The sequence below is a fragment of the Sprattus sprattus genome (genome assembly GCF_963457725.1).
Source record: "Sprattus sprattus genome assembly, chromosome: 4".
Lineage (NCBI taxonomy): Eukaryota > Metazoa > Chordata > Actinopteri > Clupeiformes > Clupeidae > Sprattus > Sprattus sprattus.
This window is the reverse complement of record NC_137923.1, coordinates 7,660,207-7,686,805: the sequence shown is the minus strand read 5'-3', so window position 1 is coordinate 7,686,805 and position 26,599 is coordinate 7,660,207. Positions and strand designations below refer to the sequence as shown.

The window sequence follows — 26,599 nt, the reverse complement described above, 5'->3', positions numbered from 1 at the left end:
AAGATGTTGAGCAGTTAACTGAAGAGGGCTTACAGCCTGAGGAAGAACAAGGCTGCCCTCGGTGCTCCCAGGTTTTCGAACGATAGCATGCTGGTGGCCATGGATATGAAACACTGTTTTGCCAACCAGCCAAAACGGGAGGTGTAGGTTGGAACGACATTCGTGGAATCGCATGAATTAAAAATAAAATAAAATGTAGCCGTCTTTTTAACAATGCCATTTTACTAATGTTTTACATTTATATATTCCTATGGATGTGTCAAGCCTGGTGCTTTTACTGCCTCTGACCTTTCAACCCGAGCGCCCATTGCGTTTAACTCATCCATCCAGTCAGAAAATACAGCAGCTGGACACAATGAAATACTGCTTACCATATACGCGCAACCAGCCTTGTTGCTGGGAAAATGAATCCATCAAAATGCCGTCAACCACAGGGTCCAGAGACACCATTCCCCCCTGAATAGTGTCCACGTCGCCAGCGGTCGAATCATTCTCCATAATAGCGCCACGGTAAATCCCAGGGACTGATAGTGAGTCCATGTCCAGAAAGTCCACGACGTTTCCGTGAGAAAATAGGAAGGAAAATTAAAACCGCTGTTGAGTGTGCTGTGGTGTGTAACACCGGTGTCACAGATCGACAAATAATCGTTCAAATAATGAAGAACAGCTTCTTTGCACTTGAGAAGACGTAGAGCCCCGTTTCAATGAAAACTTAACAAACGTCCAAATAAATACGTTGCTTCTATAATAGGATGTCCCATCTTCTTTGTTTAGCCCTAACGCTAATCCAAAAATCTATCCTGGCTGTACACGTGTTAAACTACCGACGAAAGATTCTGTGGATAAGAACTATCTGGATAGCTAGATAAAGTAATCGGTACCGTCACGTTGACAGTACTGTACAATAACCACAACTTTCCTAGTTGGCTATGGTTTGCTAAATAACTTGTTGGCTAGGTAAAGGTAAGTAACTGCAAGCATATTCCACTACGCTTAACTACAACCCAGATGTTTCCCCATTGGATAGGCATTAAACGTTTTGTTTACAGTTATCGCGACTGTTTCAAATGTATATGCATATCTATCTTACTGAACAACGTTACAGTTGTAGTAAGAGGTGAGGTTATATGAGCAATGTCCTGTTTTGCTGCTAACTAACAGTTACTAACGCTAACTGTGGGCAGTGGCTCGAATGCATTGCCGATGACTCCACCGCCGTAGCGAAATCTAGCGACAACTGCACAATAGACTCAGAACGTCGGCACTCCACAGCTTCCCAAATCAATGACAGAAGTTTTCAGCTTGTCAACTGGACGAAAACTGTTAGTGTAGTTCCAGTCTTCAATCCATAGTGAATTTTCAATTGTCCAGTTTGCCGGTGTCTTGAACGACTGGTGTTACCCACTCCGACTGCGGGGTCAGCACACAGCAGCCCCTTCACATTTAAAAATCCAGACCAGATTTCCCCTTCAATCACATGCCTTTGCCAGTCTCTATTCAAGGGAGTCAGGGAAGACAAGAGGATTTCAGAGTCGTTCGATTCGCACAACCTTGTCTCGTCTGTTGTTGAATGATTACTTTCAGGATAACCTATACCGAGGTTTTATGTTTTGGCTCAAAATGTGGTATACTCTTTCAGTTTTCTTTTTATTTTCAGTCAGTCATTGTCATCGTCAAAACACACCACTATTTTCTTTTGTAAGAGAGACAAACACAAAGCCTATAAAGATAGATAGGTATAGCCTGTATACAGAACGAAATTCATTTGATTAAAAAATATATATATAATACAATTGAATTTAACTTAAGACAAAGATAGAGCTAATGTTTAAATTCGAATGTGTTTTGTACATTGCCACAGGGGTCTGACACAGAGGGGTCATTACAGGCTCATAGCGACTTACAATTGTATTTTATACAGAGCGATAATGTTTCACTAAATTCAGCTTGGTGGAGCCTAGCAGCAATTATATGGCCGAGTATTCCTTAAAATAAAATAAATTCTACACATTACGTAAATAATGTACTGTCAACCAAACATTTAAAACAAATCTTTAAGTATGTAAATGTGTAATGAAATTAACATGAAGTACATCACAAATACATTATATTCACTAGCATATTTTGTTCAAACCATGACACCACTGAGACACCTACTGGTTAAAATTGGAAACGCATTTCTTTATTTTGGTGTGGATGTAAGGACTTCTTGACGTGTTCATTCAGTTTTATAGTATAATTTTGATACAATGAATCTGTAACATCCCGATGTTTATCACTGCTTACTCGGTTTGGAAGTTGCCTCAGCTGTAATAACAAGGAAAAATTAGGTATCACAATATGGCAATGTGTATAAAACGGGGCATTGTTGTAGCCTACTTTTCTACTAAGGTTAAGTCTCTGTGTGTGATTGGTGGGAAAAGGGTGTAAACATTTCATCATGATAAATTGCTTTACTTCAGGGCTTTAACTGTGTGGGTGATCACTAAGCGGTGTTATTACCTTTAGGGGTTAACTTGGCCAAAATGGGGGAGAGGACATCTTCAAGATGTTTTCTCTGATCACAGAAATCTTGAGTTGTTGGGCTTTTGGAATTCAGGATCCAATCTGACTTTGCTGTGCAGGTGTTAATACAGATATTCTAAAGGGGTAAAAGATGCATGATGTAGCAGCTACATGAGCAGCAACAATACAACCACAACAATTACAAGAAGAACAAGAAGAGCATTAATAATTGTAAACTTACCTTGTCCTCCTTGTTCAGTTTCCCATGATTTTTCTCTGGATCTGCTAGGGTTTCTCGAACCATTGTGATATATGACTGCAAGCTCTGTTTGGCCTCTGAGGAGGATGCAGTAAATGTTACAGCATTGTGCAACCTGGAACCATTTGAACACAGTGTCCTGATATTTGAAACTTTCTCTCCCTCACCAGCCAAGGAAAGATAGTCAGCACAATCCATTTTTGAATAGCGAGACGCAACTTCCTTTGCCCGTTCCCCACGGAAGTTTGTAGCTTGAATGTCCGCACCGAGCTCCACCAAAGTTTTCAGGGTATCGAGTTGACCCCAAAGGGCAGAATAGTGCAATGGAGAATAACCTGGAGGTGTAAACCAACAACAAATCCATATTAAATTCATAGAGAATTCAAAATCCATGCATAATGAATTGTTTTGTCATGTTCTGTCATGTATTTTGTATGGGATTCTGGTTCATAACATAAATTAATGCCTTTGAAAGTTGACGCTTTTAGTTTTTATGGCTGAATGATGCAACATTTGTTGTGGTCACCTACATCTATATTCTTCTATTGTTTATGTAGCTATTTATCATGGTGAAAATACGAAGCACTCACACACACACACATGAGAGGGAGAATGTGAAAACGAAAAGGAAGGAGAGGCAGGGAAAAGTGTGCCCTCTTTCTAGGTGCACAGGTTCCACACACACTCACACACACACACACACACACACACACACACACACACACACACACACACACACACACACACACAGAGAGAGAGAGAGAGAGAGAGAGAGAGAGGCTTCTCACTGAACAGCAGCTATGTAGTCCTATATCATCAAGTATGAAAGTATTCGTGAAAGAGTTTTAACGTGCCTACCCCTCACTGTCCATGTATTCACCTCAGCACCTTGTTCAACAAGTTCTCGAACCACATTGCTTCGTCCCAACATACTCGCAGCAAACAAGGCATTTCTACCAAAGTCATCCTTTTCCCATAACAAATCAGGCCGTTCTTCATTTGTGTCGCGCTCGTTTTCCAAAATGGATTGTATTCCCGGGACGTCACCTGCCAATGCTAACTGGTAAACAGAACCAACACAACTGGATTGCATTTCTACAAGGCGTATTGGTCAAGAGTCCGTGTTTCTTTCCGTCTCCATAGATACTAGTTGCCACAAGTTTCGTGCTCCGTGTTTACGGTCTTCCAGAACTCTTACATTTTCCACAAATCATTAATTTGAACCCATTCAGAAAATAGAAAAAGAACAGTCGGGTTGATTAAAGTAAGTTTAATGCAGAATATAACACAGGACCATTTCATCCTAGATTAAAATGGAGTAGACCTTTCTTCGGGCACACTTCCTTGGGCTCATACGTGGTAACGAAACATCAGACCAGTTCCATAGCCTATATAGATTTAGTCTATCTACTGATACAGTAAGGAAATGACTGTCATTAGGCATGGGCTGTATAGATCCTACACTACAGCATTTTCCACTTGGACAACAGTGCTAGTCAAAGGGGTGTTCAAATACATTTATTAGGGGAGAGGCCAAGTATGATGTACTATACGAGATATATGCCGTGAGATATATGTAATAGATAATTTAGTAGCATTTAAGCCTACAGGCAAGACCTTTTTTTTTTTTTTTTTTTTTTTACTGTAGCGGAACTAAGAAGCGCCGATTGTTTACCCGGGGATTGCGTCTTCCACGCACACATCCTGCCTGGGGTTTGTGGAAGAAATTAAATAGTCCTTCTCGGGTTTACCTCTGAAATCCCACTCTCAGCCATTTAGACGCGGATGTTTTATCATTTTAATGGACGGATGAGGTATTGTTGATGCTTTTACGTTTAGTTTTGTCTGCCTTTTAACCATGTGTATGTAGGGGGAACCACTGACAACCCCGAACTGAAATAGTGAGCTAGCTTGCAGGCTATTTGAAGCCACTTCTATTAAATCCTATGCGAATACTTGTGGAATCTAGCTAGTTAGCTAGCGGTTAGCTTCGATGACGTTAGTGATAGTTTTACTAGCGCCTTCTAAGTACTATTCAATTTGTGATCAACCCGAACCGACAGTCATGTTTACTGTGTAGTTGATTAGCAATTTAGGAAGACAGTTTACACTCTCTATGTTAAGTTAGCCGTAGCTAACAGACAGTTTAGTTAAGTCTATAACGTAAGCTGTGACAGTTAGCATAAAATGGGTTGCGGAGAGCTGACTGTCTTACTGGTACTTCAGTGAAGGGAGCTGAAGGAAAGTAACACTACGACGTTAACTACGGGGTTTTTACTTCTATGCCATATGTTACTGCATATCGTGTCATGGTCATAATGTTGATGTTATCCGAAAGCATTTCTAGCTTAAGGCAGGCTGCTTTCTTCAGTCAATAATTTAGCATTTTCGTACTACAAATAATACGACGTGTTGCAAACATTAACACCTTTCAGATTATTTTAATGTTTTCACCATTATTACGTGTATTTCAGAGTTACCTAGATCTAAGACCAATGCCTCCCATTTGAGGTTAATTTAATTCCAATGAGGAATTATGGAAAGATAATCTACATGTGAATTCATAGCTCACTTAATGCATATCTGTATTACAGGTGAACAGAGAGGTGAACCGCAAAGGGTTGTTTTTTTCTGTGGATGGACGGAAAGCCAATGCGCAGGTTAGTAAGAAAAGGTTATTTCAGCCCTCCTTTAGTCCACATCACACTATGAACTAGATATTATGTTGTGCTATTCATACGTTTAACAGAATTGAACACAAATAAACCACATACTTTCCATGAAGACATACTCTGTGTGCAGTTAGTGAGGTGAAACAACCATTTCTTGAAGCAGTTCAACCATAGTCTTTAGGCTATGTCGTTGCATCAACTTCATTTAAAGTTGAATTCAGTCATTGAGTTTCTGGCAGCTGTGAATAAAGCTAGATGTTTGGTTTGGTTAGAAATGTAATCAAACAATGGCCACATTATTATATCAACATATTGTCCAATAGCCAGTGCCAGAAAAAGGTTATTGACTGGATGTTTGTGAAAAGGTGCCAACACTGAGCAAGCTGATAGAAGGCTAGTCTACAGAGTGCAGATAATGAGGGGTGCAATTGGAACAGCTGATAGCTTTTGAATGACAGGAGTTGCTGAGGCCTGCTAAGGAGACTGACTTGGAACAGATGCTGGAGAAACAGGGAATGGATTTGCACTCTCTCTGACCTATGTGTAGCGGTTAATAATGATCTTGGGGAAGTCCGAATTCTAGGATTGGGTTCTCTGTCCTGAATGCCACGGCTGAATTCTATCTCTCTGTCTCTCTCTGCCAGTTAGGGAGCATTGAGATGTTTCTTAATATCACTTATCTCCGGGGTTTGCTGTCAGTCTTCTGTGTTCTATCTCTTGGGCTGAGTGGAGACAGAAATCAGACTGTGTGGAATTGCACTCTGAACCCATACAAAATGAGCATACCCATCTTGTCATGTTTTGTCATGTTACCCATTAAACACCATAAACAATTGTGCTTAGAGGCTAGGTTACCTACCTGTCACCATGGCTACATTATTTTGTACATTGCAGAATTGTGAGTAAGGTTTAGGAAATGCTTAAAGAAACTAAAAGGGTAGGTGAATAATATTTGTTTATCTGCTCCGTGATTCGGATCGCCTCCAAAATGTAATGGATTCTTTTTTGGCCCATGCACCTTTCTACCAAGATTCATGAAAATGGGCCAGTATCTTTTCTGTAATCTTGCAGCAGACAAACAAACAAACAAAAAAACAAACAGACACGTCGTAGACAGACAAACAAACAAACTGCACTGAAAACATAATCTCCTTGGGGGAGGAAAAAATGTTTAAACAGGGAGAATTGGATCAGCAACACTTTCCATTGTGTTTGCTGACATATGGCATGTTTTGAAGGACTGACCTTGGTTTTTGTTTATAACGAGGAGCATTTGCTGACTATGGAGTTGAACACTGGATTAGGCCACCATACAGTGAATACCTATGTCATTGTCATGCACCCAGACAGTTCTTGGAAAAAGTCTGGCATTCTCTCTTAAATGAGTGTCACTCATGGTTTCGCCTTCCTCTCTCTCACCCACCCAGGGGTACCAGTGCACGCCCAGATAACACCGGAATGGACATCACCAGTCGCTGCACCCTTGGTGATCCCAACAAACTCCCTGAGGGTGTCCCCCAGCCCGCGCGGATGCCCTATGTGTCCGACAAGCACCCCCGTCAGACGCTGGAGGTCATCAACCTGCTCCGCAAACACCGTGAGCTGTGCGATGTCGTGCTTGTGGTCGGAGCAAAGAAAATTTACGCGCACCGGGTCATCCTGTCGGCCTGCAGCCCCTACTTCCGCGCCATGTTCACGGGCGAGCTGGCGGAGAGCAGGCAGACGGAGGTGGTGATCCGAGACATCGACGAGCGGGCAATGGAGCTGCTCATTGACTTTGCCTACACTTCACAGGTATGACTTGGAGGTTCAGGGAACTTTGTTATTGGATTGTCTTGTAGATTTGTTGTTGTTATTGATCCGATTGGCCCTGCATGTAGAACACAATTAGCACCTCTCATTCCAAATAAAAATCCAGACAGACATGCTGCCAGATTAACGACCACAGAGGAAATGTGAGGTATGGGAAGGCTAGCACTATGCTTGTTTGGGTATTTACTTGTCCCACATGCTGCTTGTTCTATCTTCTGTATTTTTTCTCCCTGTGTCCTCCTTCCCCTTTTCTCTCTCCTTCCATCCATCCATCCATTCTCCCTAACAAGCACACTGCCCGTGTGTAAACTTTATATACATGTATGTACACTTTCATTAATGTCAGGACGAGCATTTGTCCAGGTGTGTGGTTGATGTGCTGTGCTGTGTGCTGGCAGGTGACTGTGGAGGAGGGGAACGTGCAGACCCTGCTGCCGGCCGCGTGTCTGCTGCAGCTCGCTGAGATCCAAGAAGCCTGCTGCGAGTTCCTCAAGAGGCAGCTGGACCCCTCCAACTGCCTGGGCATCCGTGCCTTCGCAGACACACACTCCTGTCGCGAGCTGCTGCGCATCGCAGACAAGTTCACTCAGCACAACTTCCAGGAGGTGAGGCCTGTCTGCCAGTCATATACACACACACACACACACACACACACACACACACACAAATTCACACACATTCAAAATCTCAAGTCTTGTTTCCAAATGTGTCTTACCTATTCTCTCATTATGTGCAAGCTTAGTCTTCTCTTGTGTACTGTGTCACTTCCCTAGCTTTGCCTTCCTTCTTCTCTATTCAGATTGTATGCTGTTCTGCTTCCCTCAAGTTAGCTGAAAGGCAAAAGATATCAGACCAACAAAGTGCTGTGGTTACTTTGGTTTCGCTAGGAACCAAGCCCTTGGTGTCCCCTTGTGTGAATGTGTGCCACTGGTACCAATTTTAGCCCTACTTCCTTCCAGGCAGTAAAGTTGATCCGGTCAGAATCCAGGGTGTCTGCTCTCACTGCCAGCAGCATCAGCTGCAGTAGAAGTGTCTTAGGTTTCCTTGATGACGCTGCAACTCCTTGTTATTTTTACCCCAAGGAAGGAATCTGAATCAGATTCCCTGGTGGTATCAGGTTCTCTCCCCTGTGTTTTAATTAGAGGGGACGGGGACGGGGAGGGGGAGGGGAGTGAGTGTAGCAGTGTGCAGTCTCACACTTCAAAACATAAAGTCTGTGTCTTTTAGCTGAACATTACAATGTTCCAGTCATACTTAGGACCTTGAAATATCGCAAGTTTCAGAGGAGTTTCAGTGCTTAGGGTGGAAGTTTATGGAATAGCCCTTTATTTGTGGTATAATTTATTCAACACCACCTTAGCAAGTGGTACAAAATGCCCTGTTGCTATGTGCTGGAATTGGGTGTCAGTTTGAGGCTGAAGAGTCTTTCCAAGTCCTTGGCCAGTAAATATAAGAGGGGGCAGGCTAGTCCTGCTTTGGTGTTTTCCTTTCTCTGTTTGTGTATGTGTGTGTGTGTGTGTGTTTTCATGGAACAGCTCAGTAGAGCTTCCCTGAGTCAGAAGCGGTTTAAAACAGTGTATCCGTGTGTGTGTGTGTCTGTCTCCGTGTGTGTGTGTGTTTGTGCACATGTGTGGTCCCCCTCATTGTGCCAGGTGATGGAGAGCGAGGAGTTCATGCTACTCCCAGCCAATCAGCTCATAGACATCATCTCCAGTGATGAGCTGAATGTTCGGAGTGAGGAGCAGGTGTTCAACGCTGTCATGGCCTGGGTCAAATACAGCATCCAGGAGCGTCGACCTCAGCTGCCACAGGTCACACACACACACACACACACACACACACACACACACACACACCTGAAAGAAGATATACACTACCAAGTCAAGGCACACACACACACACACACACACACACACATACCTGAAAGAAGATATACACTACCAAGTCAAGGCGCACACACACACACACACACACACACCCCTGAAAGAAGATATACACTATCAAGTCAAGGCACATTTATTTATATAGTACGTTCAAAATCAACAGCAGTTTTACCAGAGTAGTTGCTTTCAGGTTGAGGTTTATCAATTTACAATGTCCAGACAGGCCAACAGAACCCTGACGCACATTGGAGTGTTGCAAAGTGTTTGCGTGTGAATTGGTTTCCATTCTAACATGAATGAATAGGAAAGATGAACTGCGACATTACCCACACAACATATTTCTCAAGGTTTCATCTCTCCATGGCAACAGGTCCTCCAGCATGTTCGTCTTCCGCTTCTCAGTCCCAAGTTCCTGGTGGGAACAGTGGGGTCGGACCCCCTCATTAAGAGCGATGAGGAGTGCAGGTGGGTTTGGTCGTGCATAAATTCCACGTTGATTGTTGGTCTCTGACTGTAAACTCCAGAGGTCAGAGATTAAGAATGAGGGTTTTCGTCTAGCAGCTCCATTAATATCACCTCATTATTATCTCCTTCGAGCTTTGGACAGCCTTTAATTACCATGGAGTCCATCTCTCACTCAGTTATGAACACACGCTGTTTTCTCACCTAGTGCAGATGTGTTCTTTATTTTGCACTCTCTTTCTCACATTTTTTTTTTCTCTTTCATCTTTCAGAGATCTGGTGGATGAAGCCAAGAACTACCTCCTCTTGCCTCAAGAGCGTCCCCTCATGCAAGGCCCTCGCACGCGACCCCGCAAGCCCATTCGCTGTGGGGAGGTTCTGTTTGCAGGTAAGTCACAAGGCCCACAGCACATCACAGCCCCTGAACGACAACAAAGCACATCTGTATGTTGTGGTCAAAGATATCTTTCCTGAACAGGGGAAAAATGGAGTGCATTGAAACTGAACTCTTGAGATATGGGTGGATAAAGAAAAAGAGAGGGGAAACGTGTGTGTGTGTGTGTGTGCGTGTGTGTGTGTGTGTGTGTGTGTGTGTGTGTGTGTGTGTGTGTGTGTGTGTGTGTGTGTGTGTGTGTGTGTGTGTGTGTGTGTGTGTGTGAGTGTGAGTGAGTGTGTGTGTGTGTGTGTGTGTGAGTGTGCGAGGAGAAATAAGAAAGAAGTAAAAACATTAATTTCACATTTTCCACCTCTGTGGATTTATTGCGATGACTCATGAGACTGAAATCATCCCTTCCTCCTCTTGTTGGGCAGTGGGGGGCTGGTGCAGTGGCGATGCCATCTCGAGTGTGGAGCGCTACGACCCGCAGACAAACGAGTGGCGCATGGTGGCGTCAATGAGCAAGCGACGCTGTGGCGTTGGGGTCAGCGTGCTGGACGACCTCCTCTACGCAGTTGGCGGCCATGATGGTTCCTCGTACCTAAACAGTGTGGAGAGGTGGGCTGCTCATTGTTACTCATGGTTGACTATTACTGACCAGATGCCTCACATACCCTTTCCTGGCAGATGTCTTATTTTGCATGATGGTATGGAAAAAAATAGCCCTCTCAGGACTATGTGGGTTGTTAGTTCTCATTTTAGACTTATTAGATCCATGCAAGCTGGAACAACACGCTTCAAAAACAGCTTCTACCCCTCTGCTGTCAGGCTCCTGAACTCACAATGCTGACCTGGAGTATTTTTTATTTTTGTTTTCCCTACCCCCTTCTCTCCCCTCCTACTGGCCTGAGCTACCTATGACAAAGAATACCACCAACATTGTTGTGTGGCAATAAAGTTTTATCTATCTATCTATCTATCTTATTCTTGATCATAATCATTCTGAAATGTCACAAGAAAATAGTGGAATTGATGCCCTGGGATAAATAGTAACTACATAATTCCATTTATGGTAGAAAACAGCATGTTGTTTTCAGGGATTTGAGGCATATTGTCTAGTTTTACTATTGTCTAGTTCTAGTAAATAAACAGAAGTGTGATGGTGTGTTTTCGTGCCCACAGGTATGACCCCAAGACGAACCAGTGGAGTAGTGATGTGGCCCCCACAAGTACTTGTAGAACCAGTGTAGGCGTAGCTGTGCTAGGAGGCTATTTATATGCGGTTGGAGGTCAAGATGGAGTTTCCTGTCTCAATATAGTAGAGAGGTGGGTCTTACCTTCCATGAATTCTACTGAATCAGGTGTTTCTACATTTGCATGCCAGCGTATGCCTGGTGTGTGATCAACTGGAGGATCGTGTCATTTCTCAGCTGGCAAATCCACTGAACTGTAATCCAAGAGCCTACCTTACACACATGCCTCAAACCAACAGACACACAAACGGCCAACTTTGATGGCCATTGCATATACAGAAGAGCAAAATTAAACCTGTCAAATTCTGCAGTACGCAGATGTCTCCCTGGCAGTATCTTCACAAAGATGTTCAGCCATTACCACCTGACAGCTTCTTGCCTGGCGGTGCCATGACAAAACAGAATGAGGCAACACATGCATTTCATATCTGTCCTGTTGCCCCTGCAGGTATGACCCCAAGGAGAATAAGTGGACACGAGTGGCCTCCATGAGCACCCGTCGGCTAGGTGTGGCAGTCGCTGTGCTGGGGGGATTTCTTTACGCAGTGGGGGGGTCGGATGGAACGTCCCCTCTCAATACAGGTGCCCAACTACTCCATTCAGATAACATACAGCAACATGCCGTTCTAAACTCGCATAAGTTTATGCATATTGCATGTGTATATTTACATATATTTGCAATACGTAATGATATTGTGAATTCCTGTCTCTGACTGACTGACTGACTGTCTGTTGTGTTGTCTGCAGTGGAGCGCTATAACCCCCAGGAGAACAGATGGCACACAGTGGCCCCAATGGGTACCAGGCGGAAGCACCTGGGCTGTGCCGTCTACCAGGACATGATCTACTCTGTGGGTGGCCGGGACGATACCACAGAGCTGAGCAGCGCCGAGCGATACAACCCTAGAACCAATCAGTGGTCCCCTGTGGTCGCCATGACGTCTCGAAGAAGTGGGGTGTGTAGCCGTTGATTACACCAGCCAAATTCCGATTATGTTTACATGAGGAGGTGGAGTAATGATTAGGGTTGGTACAGTGACCTTTAAGGTACTGTCTTAGTACCGAAACAATGTAAGCTTCTTGGCAATGATCACGTTTTTAATTTGCTCTTGCAGGTGGGTCTAGCAGTTGTGAATGGGCAGTTGATGGCAGTAGGAGGCTTTGATGGCACAACATACCTGAAAACAATAGAGGTGTATGATCCTGATGCTAATACATGGAGGTAAGATGTTTAATGAAACTAGTCAAAATGAAGTAGCGTCATCATTATCATCATCATTATCTTGATTATTTCTACTGGCTTCAAACAACACCACAACTTTGTTTTGTCAAACTCTATTCTGACAGGCTTTATGGCGGGATGAATTACCGGAGACTGGGAGGAGGAGTTGGTGTTATCAAAATGACTCACTGTGAATCACATATATGGTAACACTCCCACGCCCACTCAGCTGGTGCCTACCGTACAGACATTGTGCATCATGCAAAAGAATAGGACTTTCTAGACTGCAACTGATCTCTGGCCATTCCGATGGCAAGCCAAGGAGTCACCCCCACGCCACGCGAGTCATTCTGTTTTAGCTGGTCATTCAGTTCCTCTGGCGGCCCCTGCTCTCATACCCCCACTGGACTGCATTTTACACCAACTCGAGGCCTTCTGAGAGGACCGGTGGCACTCGAGCTGAGGATCTGTCATTGTTCAGCCGTCTCTGCAGCGACAACAGTGAACATTTGTTTGTTCCCGAGGACATGGGGAAAGCTTTGAGTGGATATGGTGAAGACTAGTCTAGATTTCTCTGGAGGCAGTGGACACATCTGCATTCTTTGCAGCCCCAAATTTAAAAGAGGCCTTGTGGCATACTGATGCTGTAGAGGCTATAAGATACAGTGAAGAGGCTAGGGAGACAGTAATGTTACTCTGTCTCCAGACCTCAAAAATAAGCTCATCCTTCAGTCAGTTAAAAAAACTTCATCAGAGTTGGATGCACTGTGACTTATTATAGCTTCATCTTCAGTGACCTGTAGATTGCAGTTCTGGTACCATGGTGTTCACCAAGCATTGCTAAACGGAATGTGCAACCCTTGCAGTTGACATTTTCCAATTCAAAGGCTGTGGAAAAGTAAGTTATACTGTTACTTTACTATTGCTGGTGTTGGTGAATATTTTTAGAAGTTATCAGTTATACACAATCACTCTTGTTTACTTTTATATGAAAGGGCACCTAAATTAATTGGACCATGCACTTTAACCCCTTTTTTTGTGTTTTGTTTTGAAGGTATAGACATGTGAAACGCAGTGAGAGATATATATATATATATATATATATATATATATATATATATGGGTTAATTCATTGGCGGATGATATGCATTTCACATTCACGTCTTGCTGGGCCTGCCAGATACTTCCAGTGATATTGCCCCATATTACTGAAATGTTTTTTTTCTCTCGTTTAAATATGTTGTCATACATGCATTAAACACAGTTTCCATTTTATCATTTGCACATGTCACTGATGTTTTAGGGTATTAACTGTCGAACAATGAATATGCATTTGGCTTATTAAAGACTTGCAATGTGTGTGTTCCATCTAAGTGGGTATGTATGTCACTGCGTAACTTGAAGTGATTTTTTTCTTTTTTTTAATCTAGTAGTAAACACCAGAAAGGCCATTTTGACTGCACTGTCCATTTATTTCAAAGAAATATTTAAAGAACAATAAAAAAACAGTACTCAACACACTACTCTGTGAAGGTCAAATCCCTGTTTAAACTGAAAGCATAGAAACAGATTAATGTACAAAATACCAAGATATCAATTACAATTATAGATTACATTTAAAGCAGTAATATAAAAGTATTATTATGTTAAACACAGATACTTTGGACATAAATATCCAAAGGACCAAAAGGCAACTTTAATAAATAAGATCCATGCCGAATATTTGTTTTAAAATAGGCCAGGTAAAATTGGCGTCCTGAGGATGGCACATTCGGTTAACAGTGTCAGTACAGTGATCATGTAGTCACTGCAGGTGATCTACAGGAAAAGGAAGAGATTCCAAATGTATTGGTTAGTTTCTTGATATTATTAGGAGAGAGGCATCCAATTCATGAAGACAGATGTCAAAGAACCAGTGAAAATTCAATCAGAATGATTAAAGTGAGTGGTGATTTTGCCAAACTGTTAGTTTTTGAAAGAAAGCCCTGCTAGTCAGTTCTCACCATACTCCAATATAAAAATAATAAAATCTAAACAAAAGTTATTCCCCAAATGTCTTGTCATAAAGTGATCGTCCCTAATATTTAAAATAACCTGTTCACCGATCCCCGACACATGCATGTTTCTATTTATTTCTAAATGTGATCCTAGGTAACCTTTTAGTTTTACACAAATCTGCTTGGCAAACCTACCTTGATTTTCCCATCTAGGTGAACTGATCCCAGGGCTGTGGAGACCTTCTTCAGGACCCCAGCAGACAGGTAGACCTTGAAGTGCCTGAAGAAGTGTGACTCTATGCCCGTTATGAAGCGCTTCACCTCTTCGATGCTGATCGAGTTGTCTGTGCTGTCCTGCTGACGCACCTTATCCCACAGGTCCCACGCATCCTGAGCATTCACCGTGAGCGACACGTCAAGAGGCGGCTGAGAAGGCAGCGTCCACGCCAGCTTCAGAGATCTGATGTTGTTGTCACTGTGGCAACCAGTCCAAAGGGCAGCAAGCCAGTGGAGATCGGTGGGGTCGAGGCCCATTGATCCGAAGCTGCAGTCAAACGTCCTTTCAAACCATGACTTGACCATGAAAGTTAGAGACTCTGCACCACTTGAGCAGAACAAGGGCAAACTGACAAACTCTGGTGGGAGAGCCTGGAGGTACTCTGGGTCACCATTGATGCAGGTCAGCCATCCACTCCACACAACCTTAGGGGCATCTCCCTCTGAAGCAAACACTGGTTTATTGTGAATCTGTCACCGCAGGAAAGAGTGGAGATGATGCATTAATGGCACCCAAACATTTAACTCTTGAAAGTAGATTTCATAGTTATGCTAGTTATACACAAGCCCTACCTGTATGAAAACAGTCTCAGCGTCATCCTTTGTCTCAGCCATTCCAAGAACTGTAGAAAATGTGACTTTAAAGCCTGCCTCAAGTCCAACTTCAACTGCCATGCCCTGTTGTTTTTCTGCCATTATAAAGGCGGATAGATGCCTGGAGTAGATTTTTAACTGTGTGTGTCTAAACTTATATAAGGGTGTGACGTAAGACAGCTTCCATTCTTTTTTGACTAAAAGGGCCAACTGCTCGGGGTCAACCTTTTCCTGTTGAAGAAAGGAAAACAACAACAAAGGCTTGACCCATGATTCAATAACAAATGGTAACTGTAATGATATAACATTAAATCTAACGTTACATGACATCCTTTACTTACAGTTAATTTGCGAGCTTTGGCGGTCTCTCTGCTTGTTTGTATTCTTGTTATTGTTAGCTGTCCAGGAGTGTAGCCGAAACGCGATGTTGCGTCAAAGTTTCGACCATAGCTCTTACTTCGTCGATGTGTGTATTGGGTCACAGGAGTACTCACAGCGCTGGGTTGTTACAGAGACAGACAGTGTTGATTTAATTAGTTGTGTACACAGCTAGTTATGGCACATATTTAATATCGTCGTAAAGACAAAATCGAATTGGAACATTATATGGTGGACACAACATTGCTCGGTCGTCTTAGTTGTCTTTGTTACCATACATTTAGTAAATGACTTTAGCTCAACAGCTAGCGTTAATTCCACAAGAAATTCAGAAACCTAGCGATAGCTAGCTAGCTATAAATTGCAAGCTTGTAACTGATAACGGTCATAATGAAGCTCAGGCTAACGACATATTGAACTAAATGCATTTGCATCATCATTTTAGTTTTACAAGCCGTTGCTAACATTATTGAACAGTACCTTCGTACGTCCATCGCTGGCAAACGGAGACGAGACTATTTTTTGAACATCGCGCTATCCAATCGTACCGCTCTTTGGATTCGGTGCAATGGGTAGGCTTACAAGTCGATTGAAGAAAAATCGACGTGTTTGTTTAGGTTGGTGTATTTTATGTATGCTGAAGCAAACCTGCAAGAATACATTCCCGTATGTTGTTTTTGAACACCAGAACTGACACAATGTCGTACTTCATGAAATAAGTTACTTTACTAGATTCAAACGAACTACAATCTTCAATGGACAATTTGAATTCCTATTGACTGGTATAGTCCATTTTGTACCACGTGATTTTACCGGATTTCCTTTAGCGGCACGGAATAGAGCTAGCCATGAAGGCGCTGTCTTTGCATGACTTTGACACAAACTACAACGCGTGTTGATAAACCTAAGCTGTCATGTCTGGTCTATCACAATTATATAGTGATTTGAACTGATGCCCAACTTGTTCGCAGTTTTTGTTTCGTAAAGGGTTTTCTAAATGGGAAGGTGGCTGTAGACTCATGGGTCGAGATCACCTTAGATGAGTCTTTATTTCTATAAATCACCATCAGTGTTCTGTAATACACAATTTTTATATTTCACGTATGACAGAAGTTTTAATGGTACGTGTTGATAACTGTAAAGCAGTATTTTGATACATATGTATGTATTATCTAGAACATCAGTTGCATTGAGCTCTATGTAACATTAACGTTACATCATGTCTCATTAAATACAACGTTGAAATAATTTCGCCTTTTTGGATAACGTGAAGAAAATGTCATGCAAATACAAGACTCTGCTTCGGAAAGGTCTGTGTTTGCCTCTACTGAGAGCCTCCTTTCTGGGAAGAACTGCACTTTTCTACCCTCGTAAGGTGGGTGCCACTACACGAATCACGGCTTCTTGGATCTGGAGCCATGCATCACTCAGAAGCGTCTCAAACAGCATCTCAGGTAAATCACCCAACTCAAAATCAACGCTTGATGAAACTCGGATCATAACATTGTGTCAGCACTCAATCTCATGTCACAGTGATCACTTTTATATCAACAAGCTGAAAGTTTGTTGTGTGGACGTTTACCCATTTTCTTTCTTGTTGTAGAGTTTATGTCAATGTTGTATTTCTTAACAGATAATAATCATTTCTCTCTGAGAACACATTCTTGTGGAGAACTATGCTCGACACACATTGGACGGGAAGTAACATTGTATGGCTGGGTGCAATACGTGAGGTCAGAGCAAACTAAATCGCACTATGTCACAAAATCTGTGCTTATCAGCCTATGTGTGGAGTTTTGAGAATTTCATAATGACTTACCACCCATTTACAGACAGGATTTATTTGTGATCTTGAGAGATTTCAGTGGACTGGTTCAAATCCTCATCCCCCAGGATGAGGTAAGTTGTATGCTGTATTGCATTAAAATTGTTTTTGTGAATGTTTTGCCGTAAACATTTAAACATGTTTCACATAGCCTAGGTCAAGTCTCAGGTTTTGTCTAATATTAACCTTTCACAAATGCTGTTGTGTTAACCTTGTGTCTTTGATCTAAACAGGTTCTTAGGAAAACTCTTTTTGACCTGCCCCTTGAGTCTGTTGTCATGGTGAGGGGAAAGGTGCAGCTTCGTCCAAAAGGGCAGGAGAATAAGGTCGGTGTGAGACCTTATTAAAAGAAAGGTAATAATTAGCATTGGTGTTGAAGCAAAATGCTTAACTTTGTGTTGTTTTCTCATGTCTCTCTCAGGCAATGTCCACAGGAGAAGTTGAGGTCTGTGCTGACAGCTTGGAAGTTTTAAATAAATGCCGAAAATTGCCTTTTGAAATTAAAGACTTTGTTAAAGTGAGTATTAATAGGAAAGACCACCCATAACAAGTTTTATTAATACAAAATGTAAAAAGATTGATTGGTCAAGAGTCATTTAGACGAATGTTTGATTTATGGCTGTCTCAGATGAATATGCAAATCTGGTTTTATGCTTGCCTTGCAGAAATCAGAGGCTCTTCGAATGCAATACCGCTACCTTGACCTTCGCTCATCACAGATGCAGTATAATTTAAGAGTACGGTCTCGTCTGGTGATGAAAATGAGAGAATACCTTTGCAATCTACATGGTAGGAAGACTTTATAAATATTTCGGAATTTAGTGCATATTTGGCCCAGTAAACTCATACACTATATGACTGTGTTCGCAATTTTTTTTTGCAGGATTTGTGGACGTGGAAACGCCAACATTATTTAAAAGAACCCCTGGTGTAGGTCTTTTTGTTTATCATCCATTGAAAATGCCCCTTCATTCTCTATCTTTCGCCATATTGATTATAATTAATACCAATTCCATAACAGTTTACCTTCCTTCTGATACATAATTTTTCCTTCAAAAGAAGCGTCCTCACCTCACTCTCCACTCTTCTCCTCAGGGAGCCAAAGAGTTTGTTGTACCTTCTGGGGAGCCTGGGAAGTTTTACTCTTTACCCCAGAGCCCACAACAGTTCAAGCAGCTGCTGATGGTGGCAGGCATGGACAGGTAATTCATTATCAGGATTTTAGAGTCGTCATTTAGCTGAAGCCAGTTACAGTTGCTAGTAACGCTTTAAATTGGTTTAAATCTTCGATCTTTAAGTCTTCAAATGAAGTACCGGTATTAATAAGAAAAAGGATCAAATTGGAAATTTAAAAAATCAGTTGATTGATAGTGTCCTGACTTGTAGAAGCAAGTTTGTAGAGTTTTCAAGGCATTCAAGGAGAAAGCATCTAAAGCATTCGTAAATTCATTTAGATGTTATATAGTTGATGGTTTGAAATTGAAATAAATACACATATCATTACCCGCAACCACCAAGGCTCTTCATTATGTGATTTTTGTGTACCGGTGAGGAGGGCAATACGCGGCTGGCATGACTATGCATTAGCCAATCAGAACGCTCATACTGTCGTGGCCATATAATAACGGGTTTTACAGCGCAATGTTGCCAAATATATTGCCAGCTTTAATAGAACAATGGGCCTCATTCTCGATCTTTTTCTGTAATTCTTCAGAAATGTTTCTTACACGATTTGGCAAAAACAACGTAAGAGAAACGCTTCCGCTGCATTCCCGCTCGCTTGAAAATGTGTTCATAAGCAGCCGAAGTCTTCTCAGCTGTGTTCCTTCGGATTAGTTTCTTAGATTGATGCGCGTTCTCGTGAAAGTGGATTTGCATACATACACGCCCCGCCAGCTCCTTATTAGGGCACGCAGCCATAGCCAAGTGTACTGTCGGAATTTCCCAAATCCACACGAAAGCAACTCATAACAGGTGTTTATTAATAAGATGGAGATATTTTCTTAAGTTGAACTTCCGAAGTCCGTAAAACACATTTAAGAAGTCACTTTGAAAAAAAAAAAAAAAAACGAGTGTGAAGACTGGTCACGAGTAGGCGTATAAATCGCAGTAAGTGCAGTGATGGTTCTTAGAGATTGGGTTTAGTGTTTATTTATTTATTAACTTACATTTGCAGTGTTCGTGTACATTTACATTCACATTCAGTCATTTAGCAGACGCTTCGTCCAAAGTGAAACGTAATTGTTAATGATACAAATATTCTCGTATTTATTATTATTATAATTATTTTAATCCGAGGATGTCTGTAGAGTTGACGTGAACGCAATCACCAACGGGTTCTCACAAATTCAACCGTTAACCCTTTTAACACAGAGTTTTTTCAAATATCATTCCTCAACGCGATTCCTCAAATAACCACAAGATGGCCCGTGGAATCGCATTTGAGAAGATTCCGGCAGAGTTACGACTGCTATTTCGCGTTCTGAAAGTCGTCTGAAGTTCAGAAGAAAGCACAGAAGAAAAAACTATGGAGAATGGCAAATGTTTTCCTAAATCCACCGAAATGGAGTTCCTTCTGAAAGTCTTCCCAACTGCTGTCGAGAATGAGGCCCAATGTTGACAAATAATAAAGTGGATGATCACATTTTGTAACTCGTCACAATATAATTCCACCTGCATATGGCAGCTTTAAACTGCTGATATTTTTTTCTGTTTCGATGTCATCTCAGGTACTTTCAGATGGCTCGCTGCTATCGAGACGAGGGTTCAAAGCCTGACAGACAGCCGGAATTCACGCAGGTAATGATATGTTTAACGCAGCCCCACGCCTGAGAGGGAGAATTGCAGAGGAGTGTGACCAGAGCAGCTGAGCTACAGATTGCTTTAATGATGTGCCTGGTTCTCTGACTCCCACATAGTCAGCCAACCAGCTCGCTTAATAGGCAGAGCTGGAGCCTGCTCTGAATGAAAATCAGCACTCAAACCTCGTGCCTTCACTGCAACTGCTTCTGTAATGGCTCCATGTCCTGGCTGTCCTTGCAGGTGGATATTGAGATGTCTTTTATAGATCAGGCTGGGATCCAGGCCCTGGTTGAAGGCCTGGTGCAGTATTCATGGCCAGACGAGAAGGGGACCATGAGCACTCCGTTTCCCTCCATGACTTATGAAGAAGCCATGAGAGATTATGGAGTGGACAAACCGGACACCAGATTTGAAATGAAGGTCAAAGAATTCAACACTATTAACTATGATTCTAATTCTTTGACCATGTAATGACAGAAATGTTTCATCTGTATCTGTATAGATATTTTATTTTGGTTTATTTCAAAACAGTATTTACTTTGTGTTTGTACAGATTGTAGATGTTAGTGAAGCTTTTGGAAACACTGAAATCCAGTTCCTGCGGGATGCTCTTCAGCAACCAGGAGGCTGTGTCCTGGCGATCCGTGTGTCAGATGGAGCTGTAAGTAGAACAACTTTTGCCTGGCTTTTCCCCTTTGCCATGTAGACTTAAGTGAACAATGTTTTCACAACAATGTTTTTCTTCCATTTATCTAGTGCTACAAAGGTTATGAATACAAACAAATAATTATAATGTATTATTTATTAATAAACAACAAATACATTCTATGTGAATTTATCCTTAATCTTTCTTTGATCGCAGAAACATCTTAAGGGTAAAGACTTAGAAGCCCTCAAAGAAACTGCCAAGACACAGTTCAACCAGGTATATACACTTTAAGTGAGACGCTAGTGGTATGCGCAGAAAATGCTGATCCAGACACAAAATGTTGCACTTTATCTTGTTTGCTAAGGCAGACTATTTTTAAACAAAAAGAATTATCATAGTGGTCTCTTTCCTGTTTTTATATACTGTATGTGCAGATGGTTCTTCCACTCCCTGTCAATCTTCTGTGTACAAATCGTCTTCTGACCATTATCTGGCTATAATACTCAATTCAAAACTTTCCACCATCCACCATTTTATCCTAGTGCTGAAAGTAATATGATTCTGTGCACATACAGATGCGGGCGATACCACCACCTGATATTGAGTGTTTGTTCGGTGTGTCTGCCACTGGCTGGTCTCCAATCGCTGCTCTCAGTGTACTCTTTGTATACCACCCCATCCAGAATGCCTGAATTTCTTACCAAGATTGGGGACAATGATAATTGTGTGTGTGATTGTGTCTATTTTTTAGTGTGTCATCTGTGTGTGTGTGTGTGTGTGTGTGTGTGTGTGTGTGTGCATGCATGTGTCTATGTCTCCATGTATGTTTGTGGGGTTTTGTGTTTTTTTTTTAAAGTTTGCACTTTTCCGCAGGACGTGAGCATTGCGCTGGTGAGGCCCGACAGTTCCCTGAAGTCGCCCCTGAGCAGGCACCTCTCGGGCGGTGCCAGGCTGCAGCTGCTCCAGATGACCCTAGCTAGTGCAGGAGACCTCGTCCTTCTCGCCGCCGGCACCCGGGACCACGTGGTGAGGAACGAGCCATCCGGCCCAAAGCAGCCAGCTCGTCTGTCACCCGCCTCTTGCTCAGCTGTGGTCTGCTAATGGTGTTGTTATACAGATTTAGCATCATTAAAGCTTGTTGTCAAATGCCTTAAATGAATCCAGATGTTTGAGGTGGGTTGGAAGAAGGAGAGGGAGGGAGGGATAGTTGTCATACAGTTTGATCAGAGAACTTCAAAACAAAGTAACTGCCTTCATGGGGCCTGTCTTCTACTCTGTCCTATTCTGAAAGACTGTGATGTGACACCACAGCCTAAATGGTGCATTGACGTCCTCCTTCTCGTTTTATAAGGTTACAGCTGCAGTATTATTCACGGTTGTTGCAGATGGTGTGTCTGGCTTTGAAAGTGATGGCTTGCTGCTTAGTGTTCGAGGAAAGATCTTTGATATGGCTTTGGATCAATAGCAGGCTTTTGTGAGGAGGATGTGGGAGGAATGGTCAATGAAAGGCAGAATCTATGGAGAAGGGGAGTGGAGTTGAAGAGACTCGCTCATGCAAAGACCACGCTCAAAATATAATACAAAAATCCTCAAGGTCAGAATCCTTAGCTCAAGTCAGTATCTACTGTTCGTGCTTAGTTTCTGACCTTGTCTGTGTCTGCCGTCTTATTAACTAGTGGTGCAGAGGTTTCATTGTGCAGGTTTGCCTGATTAGGAGAGAGGTCAGCTGGTCATTCTTGACACCTTATAGTTGCCATTGGTTGGTATCACTAGGGGGAGGTCGAAGAACTGGTTACCTACTGGTCAGTGTCTTGGAAACATTGCACTGACCAGAGGTTTGTAACACTGGTCATTCTTTAGTGTAAGTTATAAGTTGATGGTGACACTGGTCAGTTACAACTGAACACCCTCTGGAACTCCCCCTAGCAATACTAAACAGTCATCGGTGCAAGTTGTCAGAGGCACTGAACAGTAACCAGTCTTTGGAGCTCCCCCTAGTGGTACTTACCACTGGTCAGTGAAAGGTGTCAGAGGCACTTTTGATAAACACCTGCATCTCCTAATTAGCCAGTGCATTACAAATGTAGTTGGTGGTATACAACAAGCAAGTGTGAAGTTTAAAACAAGCCAGAAATTCAGATTGCTTAAACTAACCCCTCCACAAAACATTAGTTGCTAGACTCCATTTTGACTACTTTACCGATCAGAGGTGACAACCTGGCATACCATAGGTAACCTTACATTTTAGGATTTTAGGCTGGGAACATGTGGATTCCCATACATAATGCTTATACTGATACTAATACTGGCCTTCCCCTCCTCACTTCTTAGCGCCCTCTCCTGGGCAAGTTAAGGCTGCAGTGTGCCGACCTGCTTGAGGGCCACGGTGTGGCGCTGCGTGACCCCTCTGTCTTTCACTTCCTGTGGGTGGTGGACTTTCCCCTGTTCCTTCCCAAAGAAGACGACCCAGAGCAGCTGGAGTCAGCTCACCACCCGTTCACTGCTCCCGTCCCGGAAGACACCCATCTCCTGTACTCTCAGCCTCACAAGGTAAGCTGTACCTCCTGTAATCCTACTCTTCAGGCCAGAGATTCAGCAGCACAGTTTCGGAGTGTTAAATATTTTAGATTTATTTTATGACTAAATGCAGGACTATTCTTGATGTAGGCTACGTATGGGTAACTGTTTATGTGGATATTTGTAGTCATTAAACTTTAAACTATTGATAACCACAACGTTAAACTTTACAACATAAATATTTCAGAGGCCTATTTCATGTAGTGGAAGCACTAGAGGATTTCATTCTAAGCCAAGCAGACTGGAAAGTCAGATATCGATTCATTGAATCAGGGCTAAAGTCACTTAGCGGAGAGACATTGGGCCTGGTGAAGCAGTCTGGGAAGCCGTGCAAGCCCACTTTAGCTCTTTATCTCAAAATCCCCTTAAGCCTGCACCTCCCGTCTTCCTCTGTCTGGCCTCAGGTGCGCGGCCAGCACTATGACCTGGTTCTGAATGGCTGCGAGATTGGAGGAGGCTCCATTCGTATTCACAGCGCCTCGGAGCAGCGATACGTTCTGAAGACCATCCTGCAGGTAATTTTTTTTTAACCTGGTAATTGGGTTGCCTGCCCATTATGGTCAGAGAGGTGCGGCCTGACCCCGCCCGGGCTGGTCGAATCCAGAGCCCTGAGTGGGTTTTCTGATATGCTTTTGTTCGTTCCAGGAGGACCTCTCCGTGCTCTCTCATCTCCTGGAGGCTCTCGATTCTGGAGCCCCTCCTCACGGCGGCATTGCCTTGGGTAAGCTGTGGCATATGCTGCTCAGCAGTCAGAGCTATTTCATTTGTGGCCTGCAGTACATGATCCTTCTCCTGCAAGCTCCTCGCGGTTCGTCTATTAATCGGGAGCTTAATCTGACATAAATTACTGCATATTTTGATTAGTAAGGATTTTGTCAAATCGAATTGGGTTGTAGACCAACCAGAAGTAAAGGTTGTGATATTCTAAAATAATGTTAAAGCCACTGACATGGAGGGTCTTAATTTGAAACATCTGCAGTGACCCCTTATTTGACACGCACTTCTTATCATAATGTACATATGGGATATATTTTTTTTTAAACTAATTTATACAGTAACATGGGCGGTGTTTATCCAAACTATTCAGAAATATTTTATTCTTTGTTCCTACAGGACTTGATCGCCTAGTATCCATTATTGTTGGTGCCCCCAGCATCAGGGATGTTATCGCCTTCCCCAAGTCGTTCCGTGGTCATGACCTGATGAGTCGAGCACCTGACTTTGTGTCTGAAGAGGAACTGAAGCCTTACCACATCAAAGTGACATGGCCTGAGGGGGACAAATAGACACCTGCCATTAATGCCACCATTTTACTCCGGTCTAGTGAGCTCTCTGTGAATGTGTCTGAGTGCATCTTCTCCTGACAGGAAAGAGGATTTATCCTGTGTGGGAATGCGACATGGTGCTAACCCTCTGCCAGGATAAAGGCAATGCAACGTCTGCAGCTCAGCTGTTGAGCTAGGCTGGCTGAATATAGCCTTCTTCATTCTGTTCCATAAAATACATTCATATTCAGAATCGTCAGTTTGGTTTTCTGTGTCATCTATATGTTTTTGTAATAAAATAAAATACATGTCAAAATCTTGATTGATGTCCTGTTCCTTCCGCTCCGACATGAGCTGCCAGTATTGCATATTCCAACAGGGGGTAGCATTGTTCCGTTGAAGCATTAGCCTTCAGCTTGTATTATTTTTGCAGGCAGACATACTTAACCAGGCCACTGCACATGCCAGAGCCCAGGCTCCTCCAGTCTTACTGTAAACACATCAATTTACAGCAACGCCCATTTGTTCTTACCTGATTAACCTTGAAACTCGTAAATTATAAATGCACATAGTATAGCTGAATGTACATCCAAGTATAAATCATCTGGCAAACCCTCTTGATGTAGAATAAACCTTGGATAATCAATCATATTTTGACAGCCAGTATTTAAGATAGAAATGTTTTGTTTCTTCTGGTTGGATGATCATGCTCTCGTGTGTGTCATTCCAGCTGCTTGCTTATTACCGTGTGCGATGGGGGCTGGATGAATAGTTTTTTTCTGTTTATGACCCCTCCTCCCTCACTATAGCACTCAATGCTGAGCTGTGAACTACCTGCCAGCGTCACCACCTTCTCCTCTTCCTCTCGAAGGAGGAGTGCGTGAGCTAGCAGACCTGTGTGCAGCTGTTCTCATTAATTCAGTGGAAAAAAAACACACAGAGCCAACACATCTAATGTCTTTCTTTGGCGTGCCGTGTGTTTTTTTCTTGTTCTTTGTGTGTGTGTGTGTGTGTGTGTGTGTGAGGGAGAGAGAAAAATATAAAGGTGGTGGGGAGAGAAGCCTTATCCCTTTTTCTGTTCTCTCCGTCCCCAGCTGTCACAGATCCAAAAGCTTCAAAAGGAAAACTTTCCTTTCCTGCTTCACTGGATGGGGCTAAAGGAAGCTGCCTGCTTGATGTGACAGTAGTGGTGTGAGGACGAGGGAACGCTAGCCATGGTAGCTGATGCAACGCGCCAGTCAACCCACACAAAGTCTACAGTTGGGTTCCAACAGCAGCAACGAATGAGTCAGGATAGAAAAAAAGAAATCTGATGCAACTCAGAAAATGTTCTTTTTTTTTTAATGTTCTTATTTGGTCCACTGCGTGGTTGAAGTGAATTTGGTCCAGGCTGTCTCATCATTGTCTCTCATATAGTTGTCTCCTGGAAGCAGGTTGTTAAAAATGCTTCCTGTGCAGCTGGGCGGCCTGAATCTCAGAAGGACAGTGAGAGGACATGCCGCTCTTAGACTGACCACGCTGATGGTAATTTGTGAGATTTATTTAAAAAATGTTCCCAAGTCTGACTGCAGCATAATTAAATAGGAGTCCAGCTGAGAGACAGGATGCCTTTGCCGTTTCTTCTTTTCTTCCCTAGTAATTGGCCCCAGTGTAATTGAAGGCATTTTGTTATCTCATGGGGCAACTCTCAGCTCTCAGCGGAGTAGTAATCCAGCCGGATGTTGTCCAGAGGGAGGACCCTCGAGGCATCTTTAAATTGTTCTCAGGGATAATGAGCTTCCGACATCTTTTT

General features: G+C 42.7%; 5 protein-coding genes across 7 annotated transcripts in view; 2 read left to right on the top strand and 3 right to left on the bottom strand.

Annotated features, from left to right (window-relative positions):
• Window positions 1-1,397, bottom strand: part of rasal2 (RAS protein activator like 2) — a 51,341-nt gene extending 49,944 nt beyond the window's left edge. For both annotated transcript variants that reach the window (XM_080837675.1, XM_080837676.1), the window contains exon 1: window positions 372-1,397. In XM_080837675.1, the coding sequence (XP_080693801.1) occupies window positions 372-540 (169 nt within the window). In that variant the 5' untranslated portion in view covers window positions 541-1,397. The remainder of the gene's footprint in view (window positions 1-371) is intronic.
• An 808-nt stretch (window positions 1,398-2,205) lies between these two features.
• On the bottom strand, window positions 2,206-3,857 carry ankrd45 (ankyrin repeat domain 45; the record flags this gene model as incomplete). Its single annotated transcript, XM_080838140.1, has 5 exons — window positions 2,206-2,307; window positions 2,503-2,641; window positions 2,747-2,841; window positions 2,932-3,099; window positions 3,623-3,857. 5 exons carry the CDS (start codon window positions 3,855-3,857, stop codon window positions 2,276-2,278), a joined length of 669 nt encoding a protein of 222 aa, XP_080694266.1. The 3' UTR covers window positions 2,206-2,275.
• A 515-nt stretch (window positions 3,858-4,372) lies between these two features.
• klhl20 (kelch-like family member 20) lies at window positions 4,373-13,920 on the top strand. Of its 2 annotated transcripts, none has more exons than XM_080838139.1 (13): window positions 4,373-4,477; window positions 5,359-5,424; window positions 6,864-7,230; window positions 7,647-7,853; window positions 8,901-9,059; window positions 9,502-9,596; window positions 9,866-9,981; window positions 10,404-10,587; window positions 11,152-11,295; window positions 11,671-11,804; window positions 11,970-12,178; window positions 12,338-12,444; window positions 12,570-13,920. In XM_080838139.1, the coding sequence occupies exons 2-13, from the start codon at window positions 5,402-5,404 to the stop codon at window positions 12,652-12,654; spliced, it is 1,830 nt and encodes a 609-aa protein (XP_080694265.1). In that variant the 5' UTR covers window positions 4,373-4,477; window positions 5,359-5,401; the 3' UTR covers window positions 12,655-13,920. The 2 variants fall into 2 exon arrangements, with proteins under 2 accessions (XP_080694265.1, XP_080694264.1); XM_080838138.1 differs by lacking the exon at window positions 4,373-4,477 and adding an exon at window positions 4,479-4,578.
• A 252-nt stretch (window positions 13,921-14,172) lies between these two features.
• On the bottom strand, window positions 14,173-16,183 carry cenpl (centromere protein L; the record flags this gene model as incomplete). The annotated part of the gene is made up of 5 exons (XM_080836144.1): window positions 14,173-14,262; window positions 14,637-15,188; window positions 15,291-15,542; window positions 15,653-15,809; window positions 16,170-16,183. 5 exons carry the CDS (start codon window positions 16,181-16,183, stop codon window positions 14,173-14,175), a joined length of 1,065 nt encoding a protein of 354 aa, XP_080692270.1.
• Window positions 16,184-16,575: 392 nt separating this feature from the next.
• On the top strand, window positions 16,576-24,995 carry dars2 (aspartyl-tRNA synthetase 2, mitochondrial). The gene is made up of 17 exons (XM_080837958.1): window positions 16,576-17,143; window positions 17,323-17,422; window positions 17,522-17,588; window positions 17,748-17,840; window positions 17,936-18,031; window positions 18,180-18,303; window positions 18,398-18,444; window positions 18,610-18,716; window positions 20,244-20,313; window positions 20,557-20,736; window positions 20,870-20,977; window positions 21,179-21,241; window positions 21,839-21,991; window positions 23,297-23,515; window positions 23,947-24,057; window positions 24,188-24,263; window positions 24,656-24,995. The coding sequence occupies exons 1-17, from the start codon at window positions 16,966-16,968 to the stop codon at window positions 24,826-24,828; spliced, it is 1,965 nt and encodes a 654-aa protein (XP_080694084.1). The 5' UTR covers window positions 16,576-16,965; the 3' UTR covers window positions 24,829-24,995.
• The last annotated feature ends 1,604 nt before the right edge of the window (window positions 24,996-26,599 follow it).

Excerpts from the sequence above, each read along its gene's own strand:
- dars2 (XM_080837958.1), top strand. The coding sequence starts at position 16,966 with ATGTCATGCAAATACAAGACTCTGCTTCGGAAAGGTCTGTGTTTGCCT. Across the intron at positions 17,144-17,322 it reads CGTCTCAAACAGCATCTCAG|ATAATAATCATTTCTCTCTG; the intron begins GTAAATCACCCA and ends ATTTCTTAACAG. Across the intron at positions 20,978-21,178 it reads TCCGTGTGTCAGATGGAGCT|AAACATCTTAAGGGTAAAGA; the intron begins GTAAGTAGAACA and ends CTTTGATCGCAG.
- klhl20 (XM_080838139.1), top strand. The coding sequence starts at position 5,402 with ATGGACGGAAAGCCAATGCGCAG. Across the intron at positions 11,296-11,670 it reads TGTCTCAATATAGTAGAGAG|GTATGACCCCAAGGAGAATA; the intron begins GTGGGTCTTACC and ends TTGCCCCTGCAG. Across the intron at positions 12,445-12,569 it reads CCTGATGCTAATACATGGAG|GCTTTATGGCGGGATGAATT; the intron begins GTAAGATGTTTA and ends CTATTCTGACAG.